Genomic DNA, 26887 nt, shown 5'->3' with positions numbered 1-26887 from the left:
ACTCGCAGTGACACCACTGATTATTACCAATTCTGCATCACCAGTCCACATCTTTCTCCTCACATTCAGATCATATATAGGGCTGCTGAGTAAATATCTCCACTTGATTGTCCCACTTGCATCTCAGGTTTAAACATGTTGACACCAACTTTTCCTCCTGTGTTTTCCATCTCTGTGAATGGCATCACTTTCCAACCAGTTGCTAAAACCAACAATCTGGACCTGTTCTTGACCTTTCCTTCCTCCCACTACTTCCTTGCATCCATCAATCATCAATCCCTGTGCAGTCTACACTGTTTCTCAATCTTTCATTTGTTTTTATTCCCATCGTTATAATCCTAGTTCATGCAGTAATCATTGCATTGTAAGAATTTGGGAAGTGCCTATTTCTAAAGAAGACAACACTTTTGAATTATTACTCATTGTTTTTAGGATAAGTTCAACTTAACAGGGCTCAATAAGGTTCCAAGTGATATGTGATGAATTTCTTTTCACCTTTCCAGCCCATCTAACAGCCACATTCACCCTGAATTCTTGCTCTGTCCATTCTGAATGCCTTTACTTTCTCAGGCAAGTGCCTCATCCAAATAGCAAATGCCATGAGGATTGGTAACTTCGGCAGAGACTATCGAATGAGTGAAAGCAGGAGGAAGTCATTATTCGTTAACCGTTAATGCCTAGAGAGGAAAAACGTTCAAATGGTAAAAAGTGGAGGCAAGCATTAGTTATTCTTTTCTATGTACTTTATTTCCCTTTTATTACACGCATGGTAGTCATGTCTTGTGTTAATGGTAGGCATCAATTCTATTTTCCATTCTTTTGGACCTTGGACTTCTCCTTGATGTAGGATTGTTTTCTCTGTCAACAGTGACCCGACTGTTAAATAGAAGTACTATTTTAAAATTAATAATCTGTCCTTTTAAAGATGTGATAAACTCTGATGATCTATTTGTAAATCACAACATGTGAATCTTAAATAAATGGAATGGCACATTCCTTATCGAGCCTATGAGCACATATGCATAGAAAATTAAAGGATTGAACTAATTTTCTGTGAAAAATGGTCTGAAAACCACATTAGTCTTCAAAGCACACAGATTATTGAAATTGTGGTTATTTTAAGCCTGAACTAAATGGATTACAGGATTCTCCATTTCACTTTGCTTGCAAGTACACAGTCTTAAAATGACCAAATATTGATTGAAACCCACTTGTGAAGAAAATGGAAACGAGAAAAATGATTATTCTGAGTAACGTTGTTTACTTTTGGAGTAAAAGTAATTTGGAGAAAATTTTTTGAGAAGAAATGTGTTAGTAGTCCACTGTCAAATAACTGTTTTGAACATAACATTTTATAGCTTTTCTTCTACAACTTAATATAATTCCATTTTTAAATACAAAATATATATTCCTCTGTGTTTTAGATAGCAATAATAAATTTTAGTCTTGAACATAAGTGGTACACTTTTATCTTTTATTTTTTAGTGAGGAAGATTGGCCCTGAGCTAACATCTATTGCCAGCCTTTCTTTTTTGCTTGAGAAAGATTGTCCCTGACTTAACATTTGTGCCAGTCTTCCTCTATTTTATGTGTGGGATGCTGCCACAGCACGGCTTGAGGAGTGGTGTGTGGGCCCATGCCTGGGATCTGAACCCATGAACCCCGGGGCGCTGAAGCAGAGCATGTGAACTTAACTGCTGCACCACCAGGCCAGCCTCCGCTTTTATCTTTTGAGGAAAGATTTTTCTTCTTTTAATAACATCACCTCTACTGTGCTGCTGTTAAAGGCCTATCTCATAATTAAATTGACTTAGTCTAGTATCATAAGCCAGCCCTGGTGGTCTAGTGGTTAAGATTCAATACTCTCACTGCTGTGGCCCACGTTGGTTTCCCAGTCAGGGAACCTCACCACCGTTCTGTGGGGTATCGTACTGTGGCTACTGTGTGTTGCTGTGATGCTGAAAGCTATGCCACTGGCATTTCAAATACTTGCAGAGTCACCCATGGTGGACAGGTTTCAGTGGAGCTTCCGGACTAAGACAGAGTAGGAAGAAGGACCTGGCAATACTTCTGAAAGAATTGGCCATGAAAACCCTATGAACAATAGCACAGCGTTGTCTGATATCGCACCGAAATGTGAGACGATGGCACAAAAAGACCAGGCAGGGTCCTGCTCTGTTGTGCACAGGGTCCCTAGGAGTCAAAATCAACTTGAGGACACTAATAACAGCAACAAAGCATAGTGTGGTATTTAAGTGAAAATTATCTCAATGCCGTATCTAATAAATTGTCACTGTCTTAAAAAGTTACAGTATATGAAAATATTTACATTCCTGAAAGATTCACTTTCAAAACAGATAGTTTTAGTACCACTTTAGATCTTAAGCAGTTTTAGTTTCACTGGTTCTTTTCGTAGGTATTTGCTAGATGCATAGTAAGGGCATGGCCAAAAGAATAAACTATTTGGGGCCAGCCAGGTGGCCGAGTGGTTAAGTTCGCACCCTCTGCTTCAGTGGCCTGGGGTTTTGCTGATTTGGATCTTGGGTGTGGACCTAGCACCATTCATCAAGCCACGCTGAGGCAGCATCCCACATAGCAGAGCCAGAAGGACCTACAACTAGAATATACAACTAGGTACTGGGGAGCTTTGGGGAGAAGAAGAAGAAGTAAAAAAAGAAGATTAGCAACAGATGTTAGCTCAGGGCCAATCTTAAAAAAAAAAGCAACACAGAGGACTTGACTCTAAAATAAATAAATAGGGGGCCAGCCCAGTGGTGTCGTGGTTAAGTTCGTGCGCTCTGCTTCCGTGGCCCAGGGTTTGCCAGTTCGGATCCCACGTGCAGACCTATGCACTGTTTATCAAGCCATACTGTGGCAGGCGTCCCACATATAAAGTAGAGGAAGATGGACACAGATGTTAGCTCAGGGCCAATCTTCCTCAAAAAATAAAACAAAACTATTCATTAGAGATAAATTTTTATCTTTTTGATAGCTCTTTGTGTGCACAAGTAAAAAAATCCAAGAATGTGTGTGTATGATGTGTGTGCCTACAGGAACACATGATTCACTGAATATGTGGATTGTATTTTAGGTAATCATCTCTTCCTAAGGGAAATTTCATATGTTCTCAAGAATAGATCGTTTATTTCGAATTTTAGTAAACTGTTTTCTCAGATATTATAATTTGTTTTTAAATTACTTATATTTTCTGTGATTGATTAGACCAGGGTTTTCAGTGTAACATCATCATTGCAACTTGAAAATATGTTTTCTGTTTTCTTCTTTTTCATATAATTTTCTTTGACGTGGCTCTGAGGTTTCCTGTGATTGTTATCTTTTTACTGTAATTTGGATGCCAACACTATCTTTGTCATGCAAACATGGTTTTCTTTAGATGGACACACTTGCTATTTGTGAAGCAAGTACTAATTTACTCTATAGAACATAGTCTTTGGTCAATTTTGGCTAATGTTTATGTTTGTGTCATGGGCGGTTGGTCATGAAGTTATACTCACAGACTGTTTTTAAATGAAATTTTCCAGAATGAATACATGGAAGTTTTATTAAATTCTTTTTCATTATTTATGCTAGTATCTTTTCATTTTATGATTGTAAAATTTAATATTTTTACTTGTAACTAAACAAAGTATAAATATATGTGTGTTGTGAATAAACCAAATATACGTCTATCATTTTACATTACATAAATATCTGTTGTTGCATTTTCTTATTTTATAATTTACGGTAATATGACAACATATATTATGCATACATATAAATATGTGTATATTTTATATGTATGTGTGTATGTATAACATATAACATTTATGTATGTTATTTTTTCTGACTCCTGGTTTCTTTGCTGTTAGGACCATGTCTTTCTCAGTTTTGCATCTGCAGACTTAATATAGGATGCAGAGAGAGTCTATATAAATTGAATCAACGGCAGGATACTTACATATTAAAATGGCTTTAAATTAGTGCCAAATAATGGCTAATTCATATACTCTCTAATGGGACGAAGGAAACCATGTGGTATCTAAATGGATGTAGACATGTGTTGTGTTTCTTCAGGCTTCCTTCACAGATCACATCCCCACGTGAGCAGGAAGCACGGCCTGACCATGATTGTAGTGGCTTGTGTATAGCCCTTGACATCAGAGTGAAAACCAGTTTTGCTGGTGTGTGCCTGATATAAAACTGTTAAATTGTTGGTAGATTACAATACAATTTTAAGAAGGTACAGAGATGAATATGGATTGGGTGAATGGTATGATTTGTTATTCAGTTGAGAACTATAGATTATATGAGACATATGTTAAATATTTTCTCTTTGGATAAAAATAGAAATTATAAATCTACACTCAGACATCTGTGGTAGGAAAAGACTATAACATTGAATTAAACTAATATTTATTTTCCTTCTCTTTGGTAATTTTCCATCTGAAAGTCAAGAAAAACAAGGTGAACCCTGAAATAGCAATAATCAAATTGCCCCTTATGTTGAAGTTTCAAGGTTTAAATTACTTTATTTGAGTGAATATGAGATCTTAGATGATTGAGGTTTCTAAATTTTTCCTCTTATTGCTCACTGTTGCCTACATTTATCTTCAAAATGATTTATCTGCATCTGAGACAAGACTATTAAGTATTCTGTTCTGGGGCTCCCATATTAACCAACTCTAGATTTAATATTGAAAAGGAATACTTTCTAATGAAACGTTCTCAGATATTTTCATCTTAAGTCAATGTCCATTTTTTTTTTTGCTGCTATGAACTAATATTTTGTTTCTCATAAGTCTGTTTATTAGAAGTCTCACCAGAAACATATTTTCATATATCTATAAATATATATATTATTACTTTTTTAACTTAAAAATTACAAAGGAAAATTTTACTGGAATGACATTTAACCCTGGGAAGTACTGAAAAAGAAATTTTCTCTATTGATCGTGTGCAGCTTTTCCTGGTGTGGTTAGGGCAGTTACCAAAACACTGAGGAGTAGCTGCAGGAAGCAAGGTTAACAAGGCCATGTGCACGCCATCTAGTGGTTATAACGACCTAGTGCAACCTAATGTGACTGAAGGTTGTCTTCACTCGTTAACAACTCAGATGCCTACAGGAGCCGAGCACATAACAGAAATGGGACAAGTGGGTGGGACAAAAATCAATTATTGGTGTATATCACACTTCTGTCATTACAGAGCTACTGTGTAAGCAAATAACATAAACAGAATATAAAAGAATATATTTTAAACTCAGAATGGAACGAAAAATGTAAGCTCTGATAAATATCCCCAGGGAATTGTGTGTTCTATGGCAAAGCCAGCCGTTGACCATCAGGTTCAATGGTTGTCATTCAAGAACAAAGGCCCAGTGTTGCTATATCTTCCAATTTTTCTAGAGAAACTGGAAATCTGATTTGTATATAAAAGTTACTAATTTTAGTATGGTGGCTCAATTTTTTAAGATGTGATATGGCCCAAACTTAAATACATCTGGGACCGCATTTGTCCATTTTGAGATCTTTCTTTTGAAAGAGGTCTTGAATTTATTGATGTCATTTCTTTCAGAGGACAGGAAAGTTTTGGGCATCTTCCAGCAACATTGTGAAGTGAGACTGGAATATAAAGTTACTGAATCGTTGCTAGATTGTGTCTTGGTTGAAGATTAATTTTATTCAACAGCAGACACTCTTCAAGATGCTAAGGTTGTAGCTGTAAATAAGAGAAACCCTTCTTGTTGGTTTCTCCCAGTGCTGTACCTTCAATGGGACGCCCAGTAATCAGAGGGCATGACCACTTTCTGCAGGGACTGCCCGTGGAGGGTTTGAATACAACTTTCCAGTGTTTTTCTTGATTCTTGAGCTCCATATGGAATTTAGTTCATGATTTGTATCACTTCAATGTATCTTTCTTATAACTTTTTGCTGGGCAGCTTTGAGTTCTTAAAAAATAGCACTAAATTATAGTCTGTTATATAGGGGAGAATAAAATGCTGAGATAGTTGTTTGTTACTTTCTGTCTTTCACCAGAGCCCTTAAACTTGACCACATCTTTCCCCAACTGCACAGAGGAAGTGAATAAGGAGAAAAAGGAAGAATGATCAGGATTCAGAATCCTTTGAACTTGTTCGAAAGTAAGAGAGCCAGAGTGAAATGAAAGGAACCACAAATAGCCGTGTGGCCTAATTTCTTCTCCCAGCCCCCTCTGTTCCTTATTTTGAACAGTCACTTTCAAAGGCAAGCTGTAGTCCTTCCAGCTGCCCGTGGGATCCCTCCGGGCCCCTTCTTTCTCTCTCTGACCTGATCTACGACCACTTTCTCAGGTGTTCTTTCTATTGCAGCTCCCCTGGTCTCCTTGTTGTTCCTTGATCACATCACACGTGAGCCCCCTCACACCTTTGTACTGGTGTACTCTCTCCCTGAAACAGTATACTCACAGAAGCTGCTTATTCTCAGCCTTCTGTGTGCTTTTGCTAAAATGTCACTTCCTTAGTGAGGTCTACCTTGATTGTCCCTTTGAGAATCACATCCCCTGCACTCCCAGTCCCCAGGCCCCCCTACCTTGCTCTGTGCCCCCCCCCCCCCCAATAGCACTGATTACCTTTTAATGTAGCACATAATTTACTTATGTTTATTGTAAGTCTTTCCTCTGCTAAAACATCAGGACTCTGAGGATGGAGATCTTTGTCTTGTTGTGTTTCCTGATATTATCAGAAAACAGTGTCTGGCATGTACAGGTACTCAATGCATATTTTTTAGATGGAAGAATGTTGAACTTCTTTCTCACTTAGATGGGGGCATTCTTCCCTCAGCCTGCTATAATTGCCCATGGAAGAGTGTCTTGTAGTAAATTATATCATGTATGGGCTTATGATCTATTTTGCCTTTATTACTAAAAACTGCAAAAACTCATGTTAAGAGGAAAGAGATATTTCCTCTTTGGATGTTTGGTCCCCAAAACACATGTTAAAAGTAAAAAGAAGTTTGTATGTTTGGTCTCAATATAGAGGGCAGTCATTTTGTATAGAAAATTAGTATAATTATCTATTATACTATTATCTATTATAATTATACTATATAAGTAGCATAAAAAACTATAAAGAAAAAATAATTGGCTTGAGGCAGTAGAGAGGACAAAGAATATGAGGTCAAAAGACGTGTGATGGTGTGCTGGCTACACCATTTACTAGCTCTCTGACCTCAAGTTAGCTATTTGTTATCTCTGAGCCTTAATTACCTTATCTTTTAAGCAGGAATAATAATAATAACAGAATCTGTCTTATTTACCTTATAAATGTATAATGATGTTTTCTTTCTTAACACGTATTTGTTTCATTCACCAGTTAAGCCAGTGCATTTAAATTCGAATTATTTTATCTTTCTGTTCACTTGACAGATACACTCTTTAAAATAAAAGCTCCACGGGAACATATTCGTGTTCTTGTTTTGCGTTGTTGTCTCCTCAACTCTGAGCACAATGTCTGGCACGTAACAGTTTCTCAGTAAATATGTTGTTGAATCAACAGTTAAGCAGTTGTAAGCCATGAAGTTCATATGGCAAAATAATAATAAGCTGGTTTGTAGTCAATTATTATAATACAGATGTCTGTTATTATTGTCACTATCTAAACTCTTATCATCATCGTCAAATATGCTTTACTCAGGCTTTTTGAATCCACTACCAAGAGGGTGATCCTCTTCTTGTGTTACTGCCTAACTTAGAAGTTTAGTGAAATAACACAGAAAACACTTTGCTGATCTAATGATTTTGTTATAGGTCTCTAAACTGGCTGGTGTTCTGGTCAAACATGGTATCAAGAAAGGTGACACTGTGGTTATCTACATGCCCATGATCCCACAGGCGATGTATACCATGCTGGCCTGTGCAAGGATAGGAGCCATCCACAGTCTCATATTTGGGGGATTTGCATCCAAAGAACTAAGTAGTCGCATTGATCATGCAAAGGTAAGTGCTTTATTTGGAGAAATCAAGTAGTACAGCCGTATTTATCTGTGAATGAATTGTCCAAGAGCAAGCTATGCTTATGAGAACCTCCTTTCAAATGGAATACTTAAAGTTTACTTTTTCTTTGGCATATATTGATTCACCAAAGATTTATTATTGAGTCAGTTCTATATGAAAGACATCTTGCTGGATGCTGTGAGGAATATAAAATAGAAGATAGGGTGCATACCTTTCAAGTTAGCTTGCTATATATTTGAATGTATAAGACATACAAGAAAAGTAACTAACTTATTCATTCAACATATATTAAGCTTCTACTATGTGCCTGACATTAACCTTGGAACTGGGCAATAAATGATACGTGTCAAATGGATGGGACACATACTTCCTGGAATGGTGGTGTAGAACAGTGGTGAAGAAGGGTTGTCCAGGAGGGGTGGAGTTACATAATTAGATGGCGTACTAAAATAAACTTGATAAGGCTGTTGTGAAATATCACTGAGATATTGAATTTAAAACACTTAACACAGTGCCTGGCAGGTAGTACTCATTAAAAAAAGATGCTATTATTTTTCTATGAATTTAGGTCAGAGATCAGCAAACGTTTTTCTGTGAGTTACCAGACAGTAAATATTTTAGGCATTGCAGGTCTCATGGTTTCTGTTGCAACTGCTCAGCTGTGCTGTTGTAGCAGGAAAGTGGCCTTAGACATTACGTAAACGAAGGGCTTGGCAGTGTGCCAGTAAAACTTGACAGAAACATGCTGTGGGCAGAGTTGGGCTCTCAACCGTAGTTTGCAGACCCCTGATTTAGAGGAAGGAGTGATCTCTTTTCGTTGGAGTGGCTGACGAAGGCTTTCTGAAAGAGCTGAGATTTGAGTTAGGTCTTGACTAAGATTCAGCTAGCTGAAGACAGTGATGTTGTGGAATCCAAAAGAAGAGAAAAAGAAGATGAGTCTAGCATTAGAGGCAGGAAAGGGCAAAATTCAGTGGGAGGACAGTGAATGGCCCAGTGTGACTGAAGAGGGAGAGAAGGTGAGCTTGCAGAGGCAGCTTTTGTCTGAACTGGATCCTGTAGACGTTGACCAGTCAAAGTCGTTGAGCAAAGTGTCATGTTTCATGCAATGTTAAGAGGAGGCAAGTCTTGCAATACGATGTGAGTGGGAGAGAGGCTGGAGGCTGGAATAAGAACCTTTGGTAGGTGGTCTGTTTGTGTAGCAATGGACAATGTGCAGGAGAGGAACAGCAGTGGGAAGACTAAGGAAGGAAGGTCGCTCCAGGAGTAAGAAATGGTTGACCTTTAGAGCTTTACAAGCCCTAGATGAGACATTCTTCACAAGGAAGGGAACTAGTGTGTATTGAGGGTTCCCTGAGTGCTAGGCATAAAGGATAGTTTGGCATATCTGACCTCCTCTGGTAACAGATCAGTTATTAGAACTAGGAATTTTGGTTTATGGGCTAACTGGCTGGATTCTTTTTTGTTCTTTTTCTCTTTTTAAAACATGTTGACTTAGTGCTTTTGGAGGAAAATATCAGTCATTGACCTGAAAATCAGTGGGCAGTTGGAAACTTTTCTCACAAAGCTGTAGACTCCAGGCTTTTAGCTACAGAAATTGTAAACACTATTTGAATAAAGGCGTGAGGTGTATTATGTGGCGATGTGGGAAAATTGAGATATATAACACAATAAAGATTTATAAAACTTATGCTGTGCCACTGGAGGAGTTTTCATTCCTAACACACACACACACAGACACACACACACACACATATATAATCACAGACACATATAATCAGACACATAACACACATCATCTTGTTAAGGAGTTTAGGCAATCAGTGCGTGTTCTTATGGGCAAGGCCATTGGGCAGGTCAAATTAAAGGCGAGAGGTTGAAGACAGAGATACATATCTGGGATATTTGGATAGAATTAATAGTTGGAATCAGGGATGATTTTAATGTCATGATTTTCAAAGAAATAGGCTGAAGAAAAAGTTTTATTTTAACAGATGAAGATGGGAAGAATGTATTCTAACAAGTCAGTCTAGACCAAAATAAACCTCCAATAGAAGTCTATTAATAGAAAATTGAAAGGAATTGTTTCTCTAGAGGAAGAATCCAATTTTGACGTTATTAAATTATTAAAGTTTGGATATATCCTACATATGTTTTTAATTTGATATGTAACTTACTTTCATATATTCAGAATTCTAAGCTTGAGGAATATTATCTATTTTTGTATTACAGATATTAAAATGTGAACTGTATTCAAATGTCTGACCTTTAAAAATGTAATAAAGGAAAATAAGACTAATTTTTCTTTTCTTTCCTTTTAAAAGACAGCTTGATATAGTGGAAAGAGAAAGGTTCTGTAATCAGACAGAACTGGTCCATGTTCTGATTCTGCCACTTGTAACCTGGGGCAAGCTTTGTAACTGCACGGAGCCTTAGCGCCATGAATATTAAATAATATTTGAAAAGCAGAAAGTACTATATATGCATATATTGGCACAATAGAAACCTCCCCTGGACGGAATGTACTGTAACCAGAAATCAGAATTCAGGAGCAGTTGCACTGTCTTGGATTGATTACCTGTCTCCTGAATAATTAGTTATCTGTTTCCTTTTCTTTGGATTTCTTGGTGAAGAAACAGTGTGCCTAAAGAATGAAAACATGTTTATTCCTGCAAATTAATGAGAATTTTGATTCAGTTCCACAAATACTTATTGAGAGCTTATGGTATGGCAAGCATTGTGCCAGGCTTAGGAGAGACAGAGATAAATGGGATCCGGATTTGCCCTTGGAGAGCTGTGGTGCGGATGGAAGAGTATTTTGACTACTGTGAGACATCTGAGGCCTGGCCAGGATGTTCTGAGGAAGGGAGAGTAACCCCAGGGGACACTTAGGCGACATCTGCATTTATCTTGAAGAATGACTAGCAATTTGGCAGGTAAAGAAGAGTGCTAAGTGTGCCTTAATGACGAAACTTAAATCACTTAGGGGCTGTTTTAAGGAAAATATGACAAAATTACAAATATAATATTTGGTGAACATGAGTATGTATTTAGAATGAGAAAAGAATCATAAAAGAATTTTGGGAGATTTGGGTCCCTTCCTTCTGTGGTCTCTTTAGGCGTTTAAGCAGACATGCCTCCATTAAAAGACTTAGAAATGCTCCCTCATGGCCGTGGCTGGGCTGGCCCTCCCCACCTAAGAAACGCTACAATTTTAGCAACAAGCAGCTGTGACGGGCGCCTCTGGAAGGGAGCACCTCTGCCTTTCATGGCAAATCCACCTACCTGAATGAAGTCTTTGGAAAGTCTTTTTAACAGCTCATACTTATTAGACAAAAGCATCACTCAGTGTTCAGTTTTGAACAGGTAAGTGAAATTTATGTGGAAGTGGTTAAGTTACAACATTTAGAAAGAGTTTATTGATTTTCAGGTCAATAGAGAACAGAATCATTCAAACATTTTTTTAGAAAAATTAAACTGCCAGTCTGCGCCTGAAATATAGTGATTACCTTAATTAAGATTGTTAAACTTTCTCAATTATTTCTTTTTCCTTGTAGCCCAAGTTGGTTGTTACAGCATCCTTTGGCATTGAACCTGGAAGGAGGGTAGAATACATACCACTTATAGAAGAAGCGCTGAGAATAGGACAACACAAACCAGATAAAATTCTCATTTACAATCGTCCAAATATGGTAATCTGAATACTGAGTTTGGTTCTTGCTTATGGTGATGTGCTAAGGATGATTCTAGTTTGGACCATTTGAAAGGAAAACTTGATTTATAAACCATTAAATATACTTCCTGAGTGTGTATTTTTGGCAAAAAAATGATACGAAAGATAGTTTCTGTCTTTATGATAAACTAACTTAAAACAAAAAAATTGAAACACAGAAATACCCATTTAATGAATTGGATTCTATGTATTGTCTATGGATTCTGTGGATTCTATTGTAGTGTCATACATTAATTTAAGTTATAACAAAGTATTAATACTATCAAACGCTTATACTGCTTACCATATGATTTTTAAGACATTCTGCTAACGGATAATTTTTAAAATCTTCCTGATAACTCTCTGAGCTAGGAGATAGCATTATTCCTATTTTAAAGAAGAGGAATCTAATAAACAGAGAGGTGAGTAACTTGCCCGGCTAGTAAGGGTCAAGGTCATGATCTGAATGCATGTGCTTTGCATGCTTAAACCTCCAGCTATCCTGCCTTGTGGTGAAGTGTGATTAATTTATATGTAAAATGTCTTCTAAAAACTTTAGAAAAGGTATTCAGTCCAGAAATAAAAAATATGTACAAGAAAACAAAATATGAATATTCTAAACAAATAAATTATTCTGTGATCCATGGAGGAATAAAAAGCCGTATAATGCATCAATGAAAGTATTTTATAATGCTTTTCCTAGTATGCTTGACCTAATGATCACCTTATTTCTACATCCAAGCAAGTGTCCAGCTATTTATGATGAGATCCACTTGGGTTTCTAGCAGATTAAAATTTTTTTGCAGAAGAAAAATTACAAGAGTGCAAAGACTCATGTATAATTTTGTGGCACACTTGAGAGGTTATCTGCAGAAAATGCTTAAATGACAAGATATAAAAACAGAGAGCATTAAAACTTTGTCATTTTGATTACCAGCCAGCAATTCCCCTTACCACATTAAATTCCTGTGCAAAGTTTTAGTGATCTGTGCTTCGCACTCAATGATTTTAATATTCTTACTGTCCTGAAGAAAAATTTTAAGTTTCTTTTAGATGACCTCAAGCATATTTTAAAAAAAGACTTGTTGCTGTTACATCAGGGAATGCAAAGTCAGCAATAAAGAAGGTTTTGGGTAAGAGAAGATTGGAGCAAGAGCAGGAACGCACACACACGTGTTTATGTGCGAATGTGTGTACTCTTCACACATAGATGGATTTGTGTAGAATTTACAAAGAACTTATGCTAGGCCCAATGCTGAGTACTTTCAAATACTTCCTCTTATTCAGTTCTCACAAACCAGTGAAGTAGATGCTATTAACTGGCCCTTTTAACAGATGAAGAAACTGAGTCATGGAGAGGTCGTAGCCCAAAGTCACATCGAATAAGTGGTGGAGCTAGGATTTGAACTCCGTCTTCGTGACTTTGAATTAACAAGATATGTGATATTTCTTTTACTTTATTAACACGCTAGATATGGGTATCAATGCTTCCTAATCAGATTTTTCTAATGCAAATCTCTCTTGTCTTAATAGGTAGAGATCCACTGCCCCTCGTCTCCCTCCCATAACTGGCTCACTTTCTCTCCCTCTCCCTTTTTCTTGAGACACTTCTCTCTGCTTTGACTTATCTTTTTTTTAGATGAAGGCTTTGGATGGCTCTTGTCCTTCATATTAGACCTGCTGTTTAGGCAGTGATTAAGCCCAGTGGACTGGCTTTGCCTTGAGTTTAGAGAGACACAAATTATGAGGCTTGGTGGTACTTCTCACTAGCCAGGATTGCATTTTGTCAGAGGAAGTAAAAATCTGGCCACCACTCCTAAGCCTTAGGCAAGCAATGACAGAGTCAAAGGAATGACCTCAGTCACCGCTGCTGCTCTCCCGGTATTGCCTTTTAAGAATGGTAACAGCTAGGAAGGGCTGGCCCGGTGGTGTAGCAGTTAAGTTCGCAGTTCTGCTTGCGTGGCCCAGGTTCGCTGGTTCGGATCCCTGGTGGACATGGCACCGCTTGGCAAGCTATACTGTGGCTGGTGTCCCACGTGTAAAGTAGAGGAAGATGGGTGTAGATGTTAGCTCAGGGCCAGTCTTCCTCAGCAAAAAGAGGAGGATTGGCAGCAGATGTTAGCTCAGGGCTAATCTTCCTCAAAAAAAAAAAGAATGATAACAACTAGGAAAGACATGTCTATAGAAGTAAATGTATGTGTGTAAAAGCTCATGTTGATTTTTTTCTCCCTCTTCCTTTCGTCGTATCTTCTTTACACATCCTTTTAACTTCTTAGCCTGAAGAACACCCATTCATTCAAGTCCTCATTTCATTTCATCTGTAATTGTTTTTGTGATCACTCAGTTGACATTTTTCATTATGCAGGGTGATAATTTTTTAACGTCTGTAATTGTGATGTCAGAGGCTTAATAATTTGAAATTAGTCGCATTTATCTGATGCATAAAAACAAATGGAAATATAGAATTTGGTCGTAGTTAACTATTATTATTTATCTAAATGGCACATCCAAGACATATCAGGGTGAGGCTGGAGAAGCCAGCTGGCCCTAAAACTTCACCTTCATGAAGGTCACTTCGAGTTGTTATCAGTCAGTGTGTTTATTCATATAGGCATCGTATTTGTGATGTTAAATTGGAATGTTTATTTGTAAATGTACCCATTTAAATGGATGACCATGTTTTACAGCTCTGATTAATATATTAAGGAACTTGGAAAATGGAAATGGCCTGGCTTTTCTAAATCTCTGGATTCTGGGCTTAGCTCCGGGATCCCCTTGATGAAATAAATGGTTACATACACTCTCTACGTGGTGGATCTGCTAACTTTCCCTGAGGAATGTGCAGCCTTGCCTTGTGCCCACACTAACAACTTCACCAGCTATCAACTTTCTGATGTGCTATTTGAGTTAACATTTGAGAAAATGACTAGCCATGTACCAGGTCTTAACTCTACTTGAATAGCTGTAACTCCTCATTAGAGTAGTTTTTTCATAAGCTGATTCCGTACTCTTCATATATCTGGCTTATTTCATTGGCACCATTATCAAAGAGGTCCACCTAACTTCTTTTACGGTGACTCTGTCTAACTCATGATTCTGTTATCATAAGATTTACAACACAGAGCTTGGTTCTAGGAACAAGGAAACCCCCACACATTTCAACCATATTAATCAATGACCTAGATGGAGGCAAACTTGGATAGCGTTTTAGATGTCACATACTCTCATTAATTTTCAAAACTGATTTTTTTCTTGAAAAAGCAAAAGAAGATTGCTTTCCCACCCCTAAAAATAATGTAATATTCTCTTATTTGGAAAGATGGCCACAGTATTACTCCTAAATGGCCCTTGTTTAAAGAGAAATTTTAACGCGTTGGTTGACATCTCGTTGTGAAGACATTCCAATGTAAAAACAATAGGTTACAAAAAGTAGAAATTAGTTTATAAAGTTAATAGTGTGCATACATTTATGAGAACACAAACCTGTGTTAGTTAAGCTCTGACAGTTGATGAACACTTGACTGCATCACATCGAGTTTCTTAAGGATATCCCAAGATTTGAGTAAAACGTTCTTTTGTCAGTTCAGTTGAAGCCAGCATCAAACTGTTGGACTTTTTGTGAACATTTATCTTAACTCAAGATTCTGAGATATTTAGTCATAAATCTGATATTTAGTGCTATATCAGCCTAGATTTTCAGTCAGACGCTCAGACTAATATAGATTTAGCCACTCGTCACTCTTCTCCTGACTTAATCTCCTCTGTTCAATGCCTGTCCCTATATTTTTGCTGTGCAGGAGACAGTTCCCTTGGCCCCAGGTCGTGACCTTGATTGGGATGAAGAGATGGCGAAAGCACAGTCACATGATTGTGTTCCTGTTCTCTCAGAACATCCGCTGTATATTCTTTACACATCTGGAACAACAGGGCTGCCGAAGGTATTCTCTCTCGTAGGGATAACTATCCATAGCGGTAGATTTCTTTTGCACTGAGAATATTTGATGACTGACTAAAAATGTTTGCTGACTGTAGCTTGAGGTTTGGACTGAGATACTTTATATCTTAAAGACATCTTATGTTTAAAAATAGAAAAATATTAATTATATTTAAGGTAAAATGCTTTGCCCCAATTTCTTCCAAAGTCTTCACATATATCAGCAATATAGAATTGCTTTAGTAAGCTGTTAAAATTAAATTAATAGATGTTTGATTGAATATGATTGATTGAATATAATAAAATTTTATAAAAATATATTTTAATGAACTATGTTTATTTTTTAAATTGAGGTATAACTTACATATAGTATGGAATTGATTTTTGATATAGGGGAATTCAATTCTTTGTTATAAATGCAGGTTTGAGAACTGGCTTAGACAGTTTGAACAACAGGCAATTTATCTGGAGTATTGAACTATTTGGTTTGTAGCACTGAAGACACTCAAGGATTTTTATATCTGCTTACTATGAAAGGTGTTTTCACAAGCCAGAGCTAAAAACATTAACATCTATGAAGGTGTCAGATGAAAAACAATTGTCACCTTGGCCTGGTACCTCCAAATAATACTGTTTCCTCGTACAACTTCATAAAGGCAATATCACCTTCCTATTCATCTTTATTAGGAGGTTCAGTAGTCATTGAATCAAAGAATGTCAGTGGGGGAAGGAACTTTCACAATCTCTTGCATCCTGGAGGACAGTGGACTCTTTGTTAATATTAGATCTCTGTAGCATCAGAGTGCTGAAAACATAATCTGTTAATAATCTTAAAATAGTGGTTCTATTAGATTAGATTTTAAAAAGGAAAACTGAGGGGCTGGCCCCGTGGCTGAGTGGTTAAGTTCGCGCGCTCCGCTGCAGGCAGCCCAGTGTTTCGTTAGTTCGAATCCTGGGCACGGACATGGCACTGCTCATCAGACCACGCTGAGGCAGTGTCCCACATGCCACAACTAGAAGAACCTACAACGAAGAATACACAACTATGTACCGGGGGGCTTTGGGGAGAAAAAGGAAAAAATAAAATCTTTAAAAAAAAAAAAAAAAAAGGAAAACTAAGACCTTCCATATAAAACTCCCTTGCTTGTGAAAAGAATACATTTGGTAGGGGAATGTATTTTCTCTGAGGTCAGGGACCATGTTTTATTACCTTTTGTACTCTACCATTGTGCTTTGTATGTAGTTGGTTTTCAATAAGCTTTTATTGAGTGCATAAATAGGTAAATCGTGTACACAAAGATATTTATGTCATTGTAGAATCAAAGCCTAATGATTTCTTTTTAACTCTGGTCATCTGAAAAATAAATACTCCTTCATATTGAAGACTCTAGGACTTGTTTAAGCAGTCCAGATGATCTGCTGGACTCAATCCTCAGCCTCCAGTTTTTGCAGTTCTGCATTATGCAGCAGCCACGAGGAGTCCAACTGAACGTTTGACTGTAAAATAAAAGGGGACTCAGCAAGTTATCCTTTAATCTAAAAGTATCAACATGAGAGGAAACCCATGACCCTGAAAACTTAGTATAACCTAACCAAATAATAATAGTAAAAAAAAAAAAACCCAAAATAAAAAAAATCAGTTTAGCTCCTTCAAAGCCTGAAGGAATGTTATAGAAACATTTGCACCACCTCAAGATTTTAAATCCCTCTGAAATTCACTGTGGCCTGGATAGGGATCTGTATGGGAGGCACAAAAGAAGAGCTTGTCAGCAACTCAAAACTGGCTCAGCCAGTGTAGGAGAAATAAAATAAAAGTAATATGCAGAGCATTAAATTTGAAAAGTGGTGGTTCCAAGTAAGGAAGGGTCCTAGCCATTCCAGGTTTCCTCTGGGTCAAGAAGGTCTCTTCCGGATTCCTAGATGCCCAAAGTGAAGATCATTTGCGGTTTCAGTCATTCTCATTTTCCTCCTAATGTACCATCCTGAAGATACTCTAGTTCAGTAGATTGGGGAAGGCTTTGATTGTTTGCAGATCTCTGTTGACATTGGATTCAGCTCAATTCAATATAGCTGTATTGAGTGTTCATTCTGTGTTACAAGAGATAAAAATATGAGTAAACCACAATCCCTTCAGTCTAGTGGGGTTGAGATATATATGAACACAGGTAATAAAAGCTGGATAGTGATCCTTGCTCTGAAAGGGCAAGGCTATTTCTCTTTCTCCTGAGGAAAAGATGAGATCGAATGGCATCTGAAGGATTAAATTCAACTAATTCAACAAATATTACTGGTCATCCAAATGTGTTTCTTGCTCTCTTTTTAGAAGTTTATATTCTATAGCCAGGGCACAGACATTCAACGAACAAAGAGCTATGTAATATGTTATAAGTGTTATGAAGAAAAGTAAAGGGGACAGAGTGATGGGAAGAGTGGGAGTGCTATTCTATCAGGGAACGTCAAGGAAAGCTCTTGATAAGGTGACATTTGAAGGATGAATAGAACTTCTTCATAGCATGACATCTCCGGAAGGAGGGCATTCCAGGCAGAGACGATCAGAATAAGCAAAGGCAGGAGTGTGTTAAGGAAGGTTCCAGGATGGCTAGTGCATGTGGTGCAAGTGAAGAAGAGAAATCGCCAGATATATAGGCAGGGGCCAAACTCTTAAAGTTTAGCTGAGAAGTTTAGGTTATATTCTGTATGTAGGGGATGGAGAGCATGAATTCTTCAGCAGGAGAGAAGAATATGAAGGAAGGTAACCCTTGTAACATTATGTTGGGAAGATAGACAAGTACACACAATGGAAGTAAGGAGGTCAGTTTTCAGGCTGTTCAGTTAGTTTAGGACTTGACTTAGGACAGCACACTTAATGGGGGGGATCAGATTTGTTTCAAGGTTAGGAGTCAAGCAGAGAAGTACAAGACTTAGAACCTGAGAACGCAGAAGGATGGCTTTGAATATTTATTGAAACAAGAGGATGGTTTAGGGCTGGGGAAACTGAAAGATTTTGAATGTATTGAGTATGATGTGTCTTTGGGAGATGAACATGGAGCTGCTTAGTCAGTACTTGAAGGTGAAGATCTGGGTTTAAGAAGTACATCTGAGTTTGGAGATAGATACTTGTTGGTCATCCGCTGTAGACGTCTGGCCTTTAAATCATGAGAGTGAGCAGGTTTCGCAAAGTAGGACATGCAGAATGGCAAAAGAACATAGTCATCTCTCAAGGTCCCTCAGAAATACTTCCCTCATACCTCTTGTGGACTTTAGAATTTCAGTTGCATTTAAATTATACATTGCCAACAACCCTTTATGCCACTTATTTATTCTACCTTATACATATCAGTTTTTATTCTCTTATCTTCATAAATTGCATTTTCTCTAAGGGCCTTAGAATATATTTTATACATCTTTGAAGCCACTGTCACTAACCTTAAAATTGGGCCATGCTAAATCCACAGAATATTTGTTAAATGATCTCTTCTCCAGTTAGCTCCCAGACTCCTCTTTATTCATAAGATTCTCACTTCATTTTTGGTAGGTATAATCAAGATTAATGGGATCTGAAATTTTAATACTGGGATTCTCAGAATAGAAGTATAGGAAAGATGAGCACACATGCACTTATGAAGCATTTAAATATAAATTTTATGTCATCATTATAGTTTGTTTTCTTGGTGTTTGATCTTCATGAGGAAAAATAATGTGAGGCTATAAGAATATTCTCTTGAAAATGCTCTTGTCTCATAGGGTACTTATAAGACAGAGATAAAGCAGTTCGTTCTTTGGTTAGAATTTGCAGATATATTTAGGGCATATTTGCATCTCTGCGTCTGCCATCCTTGGATTTGTCAGGTTGCTGTGTGACAGGTTAATCTGCTAGCTGCTGCAAATACTCCGGCAGCCACAGCTGAGCTGCTCTGCACACATTGCTGTCTTGTTGTGGGCTTCTGTCCTGTTTGGTTGGGTGCCTGTATTCAAGATACTTCAAAGCACTACACAATAGAAGGATCCCTCATCTGGATTGGGTGTCCTTTTGGGAGTGGAAGATTCAGTGATGGTCATATTTATCTTCTTCTAGCTTGATATCATGGAGGGATAGTGATAACCAAAAACAAAAATAAAAAAAGTCAAATGCCAAAGGAATAGGGTAAAAGAAACCAAAAGCAAAGGATTGAAAGGAAGGCGGCAGATAAGGCCTTTGTCCTGATGTGCATTTACACAACTTATGGCACTTTTATTCCTGCATGTTATCCCCTAGCCTAGAAAAAAAATAAGAGAAAGTCAAATAGAAAAGCAGTGAACTTTTTTTTATCTGTGGCACAATTCTTGCAGATAAAAATGCTGACTTGCTACACCTTTGCCCCTTATCTCACGGTTGTTAAGATCAATAAAAAATTATACTGCTGCTAAAATATCCTCCACAGAGGCAGCTTCAGAGTCATCCAAAAGCCTGTAGCAAGAGATTTTATGTTTGATGAAATATCCCAAATGGAACCATTCCATTTCTATTAACATGATTCACCAAGTTCTGCAAATTTCAAGGGTTTCTCCTGAACAAAGAAGAGTATTTTAAAAAAGAATTATATTTTTCATATGTGTGCTTATTCACCCAACTGTTCACTCATTTACTGTCAACAAATGTGTTAAATGCCTATTCTGTGCCAGGCACTGTGCTGAAGAGACTGAGGCGTTCTCCTCAGGGCGCTCAGAGTGCTGGAGGAGATGCGGGCCAGGTCGGTGGTCAGTGCTCCAGGGAGGCTGCAGGCCAGGGGCTGTCGAAGGGGATGGGGAGATGTGTGACGCAAACTGTGGGCCTGGACAGCTTCCAGAAGGGATGGCACTTTTACACTGTCTTTAAGTACTTGTGTGACGAAGTAGGAGCAAAGCAGGGTCAGAAAGGTGGTGGAGGCTCATTCTAGAAAGAGGCTTATCGTCTGTAAAGCCACTATCAGAACAAGAATATTGTTGATATGTTGGATTTTCTTAAGTAATCAGAACCATGCCTTTTATTTTTCAACTCACTGACTACAATTACCGTTCAGTGATGGATTTCTTTTCCTCAGGTAAAATATTTATTTCCTCTTTCTTCTTCTTGTGTTTTTTTCTCAACTTGTCAGGCTGAATTGAAATATGTGTGTGTGTGTGTATAAGATATGTATAAATTTATATACATACATACATAAGCATATACATATATATACACATGCATATAGACACATGCACATATGTATGTGTGAATAAATATATATTTTATGTATGCAAATATGTATATTTGTCTTGTCTAAGCCTATATTACAGATTAGGATGATAGAGGGCCTCAATGTAGAAAGTACGAGGTTTTTGTCATATTCTTCAAACTTGATTCACCTGAGTATTCATTTTTAGAATGAAGAATCCCAAGCTCTTAATCTTACCACACATCTGCCTTCCTTCCTCTTCCCCTGCAGCCCATGTGATTCCAACTGTACTTTTCTTAAGTTGCAGCAAGCAAAACTGTACACACTTGGTCATGACATGTTTTCTGTTTACTGACACTATTTATGACATTTTGTGGCTTTCTTTTTCTTCAAAGGCAGCTCATTGAGCTGGAAATCATAAAGAACCATCTGGGATAACTGTGGTCCCATCTCTCGGTGATTAATAATCAGCCTTTAATTTTACTTGTATGGATTGAAGTTTGAAATACCCATATACGTTAAAAGTGTTGTTGCTTTTTCTAAAGAGCACCTTTACGTCGTCTCCTTTCCCATTTCTGAGTTAGAATTCACTTTCCTGTCTTTATTTGGGGCACGGAGTGTTATTCCTGCCTGAATATCTTTCAAGTTCTCCAGAAGACTTCAAGGATTATGGCTGATCCTACCAACACCAGAGCAGTAGATGAGCAGGTTACAGGGCTTTCTTGAGAATATATTAGATCATTCAATGTCCTTACTGATAAGTGCATAAAGAAAGTAATAACAGATTCAAAAGACTAAAATGCAGCATGCTTGTGTTTTAGGGGTAAGCATTGATACTGAATAAGTGTTTTTACCAGATATTCAAGATTTCAAATGTACTTTAAAATGCCATTTTTAGTTTCTGGTTAATTTTGCATACTTAGAATATAATCATTTGTTTTCTTGAGCATGATTTATGTGTTTTCAGAGGCTGAACAAGGTTTATCTTTGCCATTTTGTCACTACCTGGAAATTATGACTACAAGCAAGAAACAAAGAAATGCTTTATCACATTAATTTTAGTCACACATTAATGTTATAATGAACTCTCTTTTTAAATCTAATCTTTCAATTTTTTAACTTTCAAACTTCTTATAAAAGATCTACATGGAGAATGAGATTATGCAGTTCTCATTGCCATACCATAGCAAATACTCGGAAAATTCGAAACTGTCATCTGAATATTTTGGAGGCAAGATGAAATTTCAGATCTAGAATCTAGATTAATGAATGGTAAAATGATGCTTGATGAAACTTTTTATACTCATCCTTTAAAAAAGTAAAAATAAGTACATAGCAAAGATCAATGAAAAACAGACATTGTGGCTTTTCTCTCTCCTTTAGTTCCATTTTAATTGTTTTTAATGAGACTCTTTGATAGTAACCTCTAATTATTTTGACATTTCTGCCTTTTAGGTGGTATTACCACGGTAAAAAGAAAATGAATAATTGCTAGAACTAAGGAAATACTTTGATTAATAAAATATTAAATTTTAGCTTCTATAATTAAAATTATTTTCATGCATAGTCTTATTTTTATACTCACCTTTTTGGGGTCAAATGGATTTAAGTACCCACCATTTTACAGACAAAACAACATTGGTAAATATCCTTTAAAGAAGTGTCCACTTGAGAAGTAAATAGAAATTTGAGAAATCTTTTAAATTATCTTCTAAGTTTTACAAATTAATTAATACTCATTTATATTCTCTAGCTTTTTATTCCTTTTATTACTTCCAGTTGGTTCATCTTACCCTCTGTGCCATATAATTTAAAAATTTTCCCGGTTACAATAATTTATGAATAGCATATTGTGTATGAAAAAAACTTCATTTTTTCTCCTATACAAAATGAATAAAAAGTTTTAGAAAAGAGTGTTTGCAAGATGACTAATATTAAATTCCTCAGGATGTTGAACCATAGGTAAAGGCCTTTTCAATAGAACAAACTAATTAGCAAAGTGCACGGAAGATGGTACAGGATATACTGCGGAAAGAGCTGCTCAGTTTACATGGGAAAATGCATGTGTGAAACTTACTGGCAGGGGGCTTATGATTTCTAATACTCCCAAGGTGATCAAAAGATCCAGCTGCATGCTAACCATGTCATACAACTAAGAAAATAGCTGTCAAATGCCAACAAAGCTGCATGTGATATTTACCAAGAGACCAGGTGTCGCTGCTGGCAGATGATGTGTGTTCCACAGCTTGATATCTATGTTTTATTAGTGGTACCTGAGGAGAGCAGCAATTTTAGGAACTAACAGAAAGTCGATTTCTTTTTTATTTTCCTGATTCATGTCTGTGTGTTACAGTTGCAGAGTTAATGCCAAAAAGGTACACCTAATAGCATACTTTTAATTAGGACCATGTTTGCCCGTTTATGTAAAATAATTATTTTCTGCACAGAGCACTTATAATTACTCTACTTAAAGATGCTTCAAAATACATGTGAGTGAAATATAACATATTTCTTAGCAAGCGTTTACCTTCTCGCTCTAAATATTCACATTGTTAAGTCTTTTTGAGCCAATGATGATTAATGTTTATAGGAAAGCACTAAACAAAATTAAATTTACCATCAGTTCTTATTTATGGTGACTCTCGTACCCAGTTTTAAAATATTAATGTTGTATTAAAGTTGAATGGTGGTCTAGTGGTAGATTCAGTGCTCTTGTGGCTACAGTCCGGGTTCTGCCCCAGTCAGGGAACCATACCACCCCTCTGTTGGTTGTCATACTGTGGCAGCTGCATGTTGCTGTGATGCTGAAAGCTATGCCACCATGATTTCAAATACCAATAGGGTCATCCATGGTGGACAGGTTTCAGTGGAGCTTCCAGAATAAGAAGGACTAGGAAGAAAAACCTGGCCACCCACTGCTGGAAAAGGCCACGAAAACACTATGAATAGCAGCAGAGCATTGTTTGATATAGTGCTGGAAGGGAGAGGACGGTGCAAAAAGGGTTCTGCTCTATTGCACATAGGGTCGCTGGGAGTTAGCGTAAACATGGCACTAACGCCAACAAAAAGTTGAATATGTTCAGTGTGGAGGATCGCTTCTAGAAACTGATTCACGAAAGCTGTAGTACTATGATGTAATGATCCCTACATTTGCCTAAAATGTAAGAGAAGGCAAATCTGTCAGCCTTAGATCCATCTCATCAGTATTGATTCCTCAGACTTCCGGAACTCATCATTGAAGAATTACTCAGCTCTAATACTGTGGTAGTATGGTTCCTAGGATAGCATTGTAATGAGGCTCTAGTTAGAATATGACTGTTTCCTCTAAGCATCCTGTTATTATTTAATAATATTAAGGAATAGACATCCTTATGTTAGTCTGTATTTTAAGCACACAGCTACCTTTGACCTTTCTGTGCACTTAAATTGAGAGTTTCCATTTCTGTTCCGGAAATATGTTTGAAAATGTTGATGATGTTGCCACTGGAAAAGATTTTTATTATATGTGATTCTGTGAAATCATAAGTTTTCTTTAGAAGGTCAGGAATGGTCTGTGAGAATGGATTCTACAAATGGACAGATGTGAACAAATTATTCCGTGTTTATGATTGGAGAAGCCAAAGAAATAATGATGCAGGTACAATTATATGAAAGGCAGAGTAATGTGTAGCTTATAGAGTATAAAATACTTTAAATAGGAACTTTTTTAGGTCGATAGTATGTAGACAAGAATCTTTTAACGTATTTTTTCTTGACTTCAGCTTCATTGTTTCTCTTTTTCAGGGTGTGGTTAGGCCCACGGGGGGGTATGCTGTGATGCTAAACTGGACCATGTCTTCCATATATGGACTTAAACCTGGAGAGGTAATCATGGTTTTAAATTCACATGTGTGACATCCCTCTGATTAAGATATATGCATTTTATAATCAGAGGGATGATTAAGATATATGCATTTTATTATCTTCTTATTTTTTAGGTGTGGTGGGCGGCTTCTGACTTGGGCTGGGTTGTTGGACATTCCTATATCTGTTATGGACCTCTTCTACATGGGAACCCAACAGTTTTATATGAGGTAATAAAATTAATACCACATATAAAATTTATTGTACCGAAACTTTTTGAGAAGTAGTTCTAAATAGGAATGGCAAAATTTGGATGGAGCAAAATTTAGATTTTTATATTTTCTTCCAGTTAAAAATATGATTTCAAAAGAGAAAGGAATATGTAGAAAATAATAGCCAGCTATTTAATTGTGTTGAACAAAGCCATAAAAATTATGTTCTGAAAAATGCACACTAACAAGCCTGATGTTTATCCCTGACAGATTTCTAGAAAATCTTATCAAATTGATATTGATTTAAGAATCTTAGGAAAAAAATAGTTATCATAAAATAAACGACAGATTCACCTTTTTGAGTTCTTATAGGATTGATGGATTTACAAATATACGGTGTCCTGATTTTGGTGGTTTATTTATTTTTTTTTAAAGATTTTATTTTTCCTTTTTCTCCCCATTGTATATTTTTAGTTTTGGCATGTGGGGTGCCGCCTCAGCATGGCTTGTTGAGCGGTGCCATGTTGGCGCCCAGGATCTGAACCTGTGAAACCCTGGGCTGCTAAAGCAGAGCTGGGAACTTAATCACTTGGCCACGGGCCGGCCCCTTGGTGGTTTCTGATAATAGCTATATGTAGACGGGAGAGAATCATAGACTGACCAGATTCATGGCTGAATAAATAACTGCTTTAATATTATTTTGCATGGATCAGTGTCACCCAGGAATAATGTTTTTGAGTGTATACTAGAAAATTCTGCTCATATGCTTATTCTGTTTAATTTTATCCATGCCTTGTATAAATACTTAGAATACCTAACTATCAGATTTGTAGGAGATCAAAATTTTAGAGGGACAGAAAAATGATAGTTTACTAAATCAGTGTTCAAAACGATCTTGGACTTTTGGGACAAAATGCACAAGATGGGAAAATAGAGAAATCTTTACAGTTTTGTATTAAAAATAGTTGCAGAAATGAAGCAGGGAGAACGAGTTGGTTGCAGTTTATGTGGTTAAGTTCTTGTGTAATATAATTATCCATGGTTCAAACATAAGGGTTGGTAGGATTGCTTTAACAAACATATTCACCATGTGCACTGGTATAATTTTACTTTATTCTTTCACATTTGGAAATTTGTGTTCAGTTTAATGGGGAGGAGGAAAAAATCATTAACTTATTAGAAAGCATCTGGAAGAAAGGAATGAGGATGAAAACAGTGTCATACAAGAAAAGAATGAAAGAATTATGAATGATTAGTTTGAAAAATATTATATTAATGTGCATATACATTAAGTATCTTTTGATATTTAAAGAGTTGCCACATATGAAGGAAGAAATATGGTAGCGTAGAGTTCCAGAGACACACATTTTGGGAATAATCAGAGACAAGTTCAGCTGTCCAGTAGGAGAATAGGCAACTTCTGAAATGAAAAGCTCTCTTTCACTTAAACTCTCTCAACATCAGGCAAGGAATGTGAAGAAGGGAATTTTGCTTGTGGGATGTGTAAATAGTATTAGATGATGTCAAGTTTCTTTACAATCTTAAAATTCTGCAACCCAATGATTCTGAAAACTTTAGAGACTATTTTCTATCTTCACGCAATCCTGCTAGTCCCAGTCACCATTTAAAGACGTTAGTGTTCCATGACTTTTAGCCGGCTAGTTGTCTGTCTGAATGCTCAGCGATATTAAGGCGGACTTTGACACAGGTATTAAACCATCACGCACTACTCCACATCTTTCTTTTACTATGCTTTTATGCTTTGCAGACTTAATATGCATTGTGGCATTTGTAATAATTAAAACATAAAAAAATCTTGACAAATCTGTTCTATATCAAAGTTCTTAGAATAAATGTTTTTATTAAAATAATCATCCCCCTTGAAGTAATCAAAATAAACTTCAACACTGAATGCTTATAATGAATTGTGATATTGCTGACATAAATGTGACAGAGCTGAAGGTGCCATTATATTTATAAATATTTATAAGTATTAAGCAGCTCTTAGAACTTTGGAAGTACATAC

General features: G+C 36.8%; 1 protein-coding gene across 3 annotated transcripts in view; it reads left to right on the top strand.

Moving 5' to 3' along the window:
* The window catches only part of ACSS3 (acyl-CoA synthetase short chain family member 3), a 167700-nt gene that overhangs the window by 53360 nt on the left and 87453 nt on the right, over nt 1-26887 (top strand). For all 3 annotated transcript variants that reach the window (XR_006886145.1, XM_046646347.1, XM_046646348.1), the window contains exons 3-7: nt 7783-7971; nt 11544-11678; nt 15496-15636; nt 24590-24670; nt 24784-24879. Coding sequence is in view for 2 of the 3 variants with exons in the window: in XM_046646347.1 (XP_046502303.1) it covers nt 7783-7971; nt 11544-11678; nt 15496-15636; nt 24590-24670; nt 24784-24879 (642 nt within the window). In the remaining variant the exon portion in view is untranslated. The remainder of the gene's footprint in view (nt 1-7782; nt 7972-11543; nt 11679-15495; nt 15637-24589; nt 24671-24783; nt 24880-26887) is intronic.

This window comes from Equus quagga, chromosome 19, assembly GCF_021613505.1.
Source record: "Equus quagga isolate Etosha38 chromosome 19, UCLA_HA_Equagga_1.0, whole genome shotgun sequence".
Taxonomy (NCBI): domain Eukaryota; kingdom Metazoa; phylum Chordata; class Mammalia; order Perissodactyla; family Equidae; genus Equus; species Equus quagga.
The sequence above is the reverse complement of the archived record's forward strand: the minus strand, read 5'-3'. Positions and strand labels throughout refer to the sequence as shown.